At 39.6% G+C, this 7,362-nt stretch overlaps 1 protein-coding gene across 2 annotated transcripts; it reads right to left on the bottom strand.

The window, feature by feature from the left end:
* Positions 1-66: 66 nt before the first annotated feature.
* Positions 67-7,142, bottom strand: LOC120689531 (serine/threonine-protein kinase GRIK1-like). 2 transcript variants are annotated; one of them, XM_039971818.1, is made up of 12 exons: positions 6,931-7,126; positions 6,273-6,687; positions 4,768-4,842; positions 4,641-4,685; positions 4,247-4,321; positions 3,374-3,461; positions 3,171-3,280; positions 1,838-1,933; positions 1,298-1,364; positions 909-1,024; positions 748-826; positions 67-635 (listed from the first exon to the last, which is right to left on the bottom strand). In XM_039971818.1, the coding sequence occupies exons 2-12, from the start codon at positions 6,660-6,662 to the stop codon at positions 505-507; spliced, it is 1,272 nt and encodes a 423-aa protein (XP_039827752.1). In that variant the 5' UTR covers positions 6,663-6,687; positions 6,931-7,126; the 3' UTR covers positions 67-504. The 2 variants fall into 2 exon arrangements, with proteins under 2 accessions (XP_039827752.1, XP_039827753.1); XM_039971819.1 differs by lacking the exon at positions 1,838-1,933 and having other exon boundaries at positions 6,931-7,142.
* Between the last annotated feature and the right edge of the window lie 220 nt (positions 7,143-7,362).

The following is a 7,362-nucleotide window of genomic DNA, read 5'->3' as shown; positions in this document are numbered from 1 at the left end:
AGAACCCAACTCTTCCCGATCAAAACAGCCGCCACCAACCCATCACATCACATCATTTCAATTGCATTTATAACCATTGATTCATCAACCACATAACACGGCAGAGGCTGCTGTTGCAATAAGTTCGCATCACATTTCCCTGCTGGCAGTCACCATTCACTCATGAAATGAAAATAATGAGCACAGCGTTCAGGAAACTCTTTGAAACTATATCATTTTCAATTTCAGTGACAGACCACGAATCTTGCTTGTGACAATGTGTCTATCCTATAGCTACAGTGAAAAAACCTTTGACCACAGGTGGCGATTTTACTCGTGCTGGGTTGCACACTCTACCATGTACCATAAAATAAAGATATTCAGCCGAGCGCATGAGACCTCAGTCGGAAGAAGGAAGCACACGATAAACAGAGAAACGCATCGTCAGTCATATCACTAGTTTTACTTTGCCACACTTCATCAGTTATCTACACTAGACCATCTGGCGATGCCTTGTTATTGTAGTTATTCCCCAAAATCATTCCTCTCTCTGCGGCCAAAGCCACACCTGCAGATGTATTCAGGAATTGGGCCCTTGTCCCCAACAACCCAAGGATGCTCCGCCGCAGACTGCAAGGTGATACGATCCCCGGGATCTGTATAGTAACCATGCAACAAAACAAAAAAGAGTATCCGTTAACAGAGCACATCTGGTACCAAAACTCCAACATATTAAAATCATATGGGTCTTAAAGAAAAAAAATAAACCTTTGCAGAGAAGCCTTTGGATCAAATCAGCAAGTTGGGGATTCATGTCGCCAGGTATTTGCACAGGATCATTGGCAATCTATTTGGTAGCAATGACTCAGTGAGTTTCGTGTATTCACATTCATATTAAAAACAAGGAAAGGAAGGAAACGTCTTTCAACCTTATCATAAGTTTCCTGCAATGTATCTCCAAGAAAAGGATAGTGCCTAGAAATCATGCAATATAAAGTTACACCGACTGCCCACGTATCGGATGCCCTGCCATGGTAGGCTGAACCTGCACTAAGGTAAAGAGAAACACTTCACCATATTTAGCAAGTCTATACCCAGTACACAAACTGCCCAACAATGTTTCAGTACTTCTAACTCAATGAAGAAGAATCTGGGCTGTTGTACTTAAGCTTATTTGCAATTCTGCAAACATTTAGTTATAAAAATGGAACAGTATCTTGCTACCCCAAAATCACTGTTGTATTATTAGAAAACTTGGTGATCAACAATTTTAAAGTGTGGCATTTACAACTTAAATATTAAACCTAGGTAGTTGTACCTTGACAGCACTCCGGAGCGGTGAAAACAGGTGTACCGGGAGATCTCCAAAGCATATCATCATCATCCTACATTGTAAACCCATGAGCATCACCGTATCAATTTATCAGTAAAACAACAAGATACAAAATTTGATAATCCAGAGGAATTCGCCACAAAAGTATGCACATACTCTGAAAAGATCAAGGAGGTTTACTTGTGTTTAAGGAGTGAAACAAGTTTAACAAAATAAAACTGTGAGCCTACTGCGCAATGAACATAATTCCAAAAGAAGAAGAAGGAAGCATCTTGTCAACTCAATTTATCCTAAAAACCTCAGGAAGACAGAAAGAAGGTTATTGTTTGAAAGTGTTAGATGAGAAACTCTGAATCTACAAAGACAACTGTTTATAAGAGTATGTGCAATTTAGTGATACAAAAAAAAAAGTAGAACACTTAAGTATTTCAAGGCTGAATTCATTCAACTAAAAGTATCATTGTTTCCTAACAAGAATAATAAAATCTCACTTAGATACACAAAGTTGCATGATTGTCGAACTACCTCAAAAACCTGGCTAACACTGAAATCTCCTATCTTCACATTGCCAGAACTTGTAACCAAGAGATTGTCTGGTTTGATATCACCATGAATAACGTTCTGTGTATGAAAATGACAAGATTCAATGTCTTATTCAAGCATTCAAGCTGGGAAACGCACAGCATAGACTAAAGTGCATAGCCAAGAAAAACGCAGCACATGTATATTGGCACAATACGTTGAAAATGGAAAAGAGAAACATTTGATTGGAGTCTAGAAACTGTGGGGTTGACATTCGCAGGCAAGCAAGATCTATCATGCACCACAGTGCACAAATAAACTAAATAAGAATTTTAGTGCTGTTGTGAATCGTGATTCATACCGGGATTGTACCGTGCAGGGGACAACCAGATGGCGTTACTTCAATTAGGGTATTACATAGTTGAGATGAGAGAACAGAAGGGTTGATTGATATAGCAAACAGTTTAGATACCAGAGAAAATATTTTCTTGATAGAATAAAACTCAAGTACACAGCTTACTATTAATGAAGATTGGGTTTCTATCATCCTCCATTTCTAACTCTAGTTCCCTTTGATTTCCTAGCCCAATCTTTAAGAACTTACATGGACTCAATTTAACTAGACTTCGCCTTCCTAATCATCTTCCTGAGTCCTAAGCAAAACCCTCCTCAACTCTTGCAGCCATCCAGGCATCCACGCCTGACACAAATATGACATTCCCTCAACTCTATGCTTAAACTGATCTGTTAAATGAACCTCATTGAACAATGTAATATCTAGAAGCATTGTTGCTCCTGCCTGTTGCTTGCATTGCACACTGTTGCTAGGGCTCAAGCACATTACAGGAAATTAAATAATCTGTGTGACAGATAGTAAGATAAAGCTTTACAACAATAACATCAAAGTTTTGATGCATGCAGCATGCCACCATCCTAAATGTTGCGCTTTGCCTAGTACTTGAGAAATGACATTGTCAGATTTTTAGCTAAATCCAATCATTCCATAAAAATAACAAATAGCTAATATTTTCCAATGCATGGTAATGAAATAGAAAATAGGAAGCTAAAACAAGATCGGCACTTGCAATTTGCAAAGAAATACAGCTTCAGTACCAAGCATAGGCTAAGTTCACAGCCTTCAGAAAAAAGAAGAAACAAAGAAAGCGGGTGGATGGTGGTGGTTTGTAAAAGAGAAAATTAGCACCCTAGAAAATTGTTTTTAACATGATATACCTCAACTTATTATCATCGGTGTCTCTAACTAGTAAAGTTTGACATGGCACAGTATTCAACTATGAATACCAGATAACAGAAACCAAAAAAACTGAAACCTTACATGAGAGTGAAGATACATAAGACCATATATTATGTCTCGCAAATAATTTCTTGCAGTAGCTTCTTCTAAACCATTATCACAAACCATTTTTCCTTCAACATACTCAAGAACTGGCAATTCATATGGAAAAATGTAAATACCAAATATATAAAATACATATTAGTAAAAAATAAGAAAATAATGATAAGAATATATTTGCATACCCATGTAGAATTTATCTATGTTTGGATCATTGATCACTTCGACAAGATTTACAATATTGGGATGATTCAACATTTTCATTATGGATACCTGCAAGCAATTAGATAGCATACACAATAAACAATGTAGTTAATTTACATGTGCCAACATAGTGCCAGTGACCTTCTGCATTTTGAAAGGAAAATTTCCATTCACAGAAATTGCTGAACCTCTAATCCACTTGCATATTAAAAATGTATATCGATTTAACCTCTTGCAACAGCTCAAGACTAAGAGTGAATTTCATGAATTAGGAACACAAATTAGCTACAATTCAGCCTCTTCATGGTAGTTACCATGCTAGCATTCATCAGGCGAATTTAGCGGAAGGATAATTTTCAGCTAGACAAAAATACATGAACTTTGTATCATGGTGAATCCATTCCTCCTTAACGGATAAAGTTTCTATTGTACAATGAGTGCACACTTAATTGGTAATCAATAGTCAGATAAATGCATTCCCAATATGTTAGGTGGTCATTCTCATATGTTAATTGCTAAGGAGCTGGGTAACAACTAGTTTATTTCTCTTCAAGTAACCATAAACAGTGGGTGCCCCAGAAACAAGAATTTCCGGTGCAAAATGAAACTTTTGTTCCGGTCAGTCTAACCAAATAATCATAAACATTAATTCTTTTATCATATTCAAGCATTGGAAAGAACAGCATCAATTAGCATTTCAAATGCTTAGCGTACATATTGAGTGTGTAATAGGTCCTAGACAGATAGCATCTTCAAAGAAGCCACAACAACTTTAAAAGAGAACTATGTTACACATGCATGAGGAAAAAGAATACACGTATTACATGTAGTACTAAGATAACCAAGTTACTCACCTCCCGAAGAACATCTGTCATTGCAGTTTCTGATCGTACAACACGTACTTTCATCATGTAAGGCTTATTCAAAACCTGAAAGAGAAGGGAAAATGCTACAATTCCATCAGTTAGACATCAGCACATGCACGCAGCACACATGCAGGTGTTAACAGCAACAGTGCTGAGCAAAGAAAAGGGGATGACTAGAAGATAGATTTAACAGCTGGTTAACGATTCACTCCTGAAGCAAGCAAATCAACTTGCAGCAAAAGTATTACTGATAGCTACCAGAATGATAATAATGTTATGCAACAAGAATACGCAATAGTGAAAGCCTGTTCTCATGAAAGGGTTTCATTAAAAAAAACACACATTTAAGTTACATACACAAGAGAGTAGCATAAAGCAATACCTTCACTGCATATAGTTTCCCATCTTCCACGTTTCTGTATAGAACCTTTTGAAGCACCAAAATAAAAGGAATTTAGACATCTACTCATAAAAAAATAATAATAATAAGCACATCTAAGGTACCTTACCACTTTGCCATAGCTTCCGGAACTAATCTTTCCCAAGTGAACATATTGATTAACCATCTTATTACCATTTTCATCCTAAGCAAGGCAAAAGGGACAAGGTTATTGCAGTGATCAATGCAAAAGGGAATGCTCTCACAGAACTTGCTAACCTTCATTTGTCATGCAAAATCCAATTATTAGAACTAAACGGACAATAAACATAGTCGGCCTCTTGGGTAGATAGTCAGAACAGTGAAACCAATGCCTCAGAAAAGTGAAACCAATGCCACATTTAGTTCTTAGATCACTTTCATATGTCTCATGTGTATTTTTAACAGACCACATATGTAATGAACATAGGTTTCTCCTATCATGCCATAATAAGTACGGATCGATTATTTACCATTCTGAAGGGAAAAAAGATAGATTAATTGTTTATCAATCCAAAAAAAATGATTGCTTATTCACCACCCAAAAATGGAAAGAAGATGCACAGGTCAAAGTCTATCATGGTTTCAGCAGGAATCCCCACATCAAAATTAACATCGCTACAGAAGGAGAGAAGCTGCACGATGCAATATCTGGTGCTAGCATTAGGCGTTTTGGGCGTGTTTGGATGCCTGTTTGACCCCCTGGGCAGGCTGACGGCATGCAGCTACGGGGTGTTTGCTTGCCTGCGCGGATGTGTGAGCCAGGCTGAGCTCATGCGACCATACCACTCGAGCCAGGCTCACTGGAAACATAGGATTCGGGCGTACCCACCGGGCCTGGTTCGTGCAGTGCATGAAATGAGCTGCGTGCATAGGAGAATAGGCTGTTAGCTGCCAGCTGTGCAGGCAACCAAACAATTTCTGTGCTGAGCCTGCCTATATGGAGACGGGAACCAATCAAGAGGCTGCTGCACCTGGCCAGCCTGGCCAAGGGGAGCCTGCATCACTGCAGCGAGCCAGGGTGCGGTGGGAAGTAAACCAAACACACCCTTGTTTTCTTCCAGGAAGTTGTCATGTTGGAACCTTAGAAAAGGGGTGAAAATGTTTAATTCATTCATGGTGGAGTTAAGTTTAATCCAGTTCAAGAGAGGCAAAATAGTAGGAACGGCACAATGTACATCTCTAAGTTTTGGCACCACAAATGTTTGGCCAGCCTACTTTTGATAACTACTAATGAGCGTGAATAATATTCAAGGGTGCCAAAAGGCAACTTGTTTCCAGAAGGGTATTGTGCAGTTCCTCAGTACAAAGAAGTTCCCAATAAACCAAAAGCTCACTTCTTTTCCCAAAAGATAACCTAAAGCATCGCCAGATGGTAAGAACATGAACATCAAAATTAATGTGTGGTGTTGGTTGCCTGAGATGAATGGAAACCAACTTCTTCTAAGCATCCGGACTAGCTCAAGCACATATATGTGCATGGTGTAAGCTAGCTTGCAAGAAACCAGTGGGTAATGCTAGGCAGGACCTAAATAGGCATATCCTCTTACATAGAACAATAGCTGGACAAAATATTGAAGCCTACAAAGATGGTACCTCTGAACGAAATACTTTATTTGTCTCTTTAACTGGGATCTCTCTACATGCAAAGCCAGTTTGAGCTCTTGACTGTATGATATCTTCAGAACTCTTCCTTGGAGGTCCATCATCACTTCCATCAGGATAGTCATTACCGCCTTCATCGTACAAGCATCTATCTGGATCATCTCCATGGAAGAAGCTTCCATCAAGATTATCCCCGTTGTATAAGGTTAGATCAGGATCATCTCCAGTATAGAAGCTTTCATATGGATCTTCAGCGGATTGACGTTTCAGCAATTCTTCAGAAAATGTGCCATCAGCATCCCGAGGTTGAGGAACAGACGCGCTGGGCTTCCTTAAAAAGCTAAAGCAACTACAGCAGCCTATGTCGGTTAGGTCCGCCATTCAGAAAGGGTAGGCACAAGAAACCCTGGAACAACAAAACAAGTAACAAGGTTAATAACAGACCGTCAGGATAGGAAAGCAATCGGCAGGGGCGGACCCAGCATAGAATATGGGTGTACACAAGTACACCCGATAATTCTTGCAAACGAAATCGAAGTTAGTAGGTAACAGATTGTAACTGGATTCAGATCAGAATACAAATAGTTTTGTTAGGGTTAGGGGTGCTCCGTCTCGCACAGCAGAAAGGAAAGAGAAGGGGCGGGTATACCTGGAGGATGCGCTCATCGCCGGCAAAGGGCTGGGCGAAGACACGACAAATGGCGCCGCCGCTCGCCCAGTCGTCGCCGCCGGGGAAGGAAGAGCAAGGAGGAGAGAGTCGGAGAGAAGGGAAAGCTTTAAGAAACAGAAGGGAGGAGATGAACCTGAGCGGGAGCCGGGAGGGCTGTCCACGAGCCGAGCTGGAGGCCTGGAGCAGCCCGAGCTGAGGTTGCTCTAAGCATGTTCGAGCGTTTGGAATGTAGTTAGTATTTTAATTCTTAGGGAAACATTTTTTAGAAAAGTTTTTCTGGTTTAGGTTTTGAAACGGAGGAAAATTGTTTTTCATCCCTAAGGAAAGGCTTATGTTCCTTCACAAAACATAGGGAAAAAACATCCAACAAAATTCAAAGAAAAAATTTCTACGGCATTTCATTACTGAAGA

Source organism: Panicum virgatum, chromosome 9N (assembly GCF_016808335.1).
Source record: "Panicum virgatum strain AP13 chromosome 9N, P.virgatum_v5, whole genome shotgun sequence".
Lineage (NCBI taxonomy): Eukaryota > Viridiplantae > Streptophyta > Magnoliopsida > Poales > Poaceae > Panicum > Panicum virgatum.
This window is presented reverse-complemented; position numbering and strand designations above follow the sequence as displayed.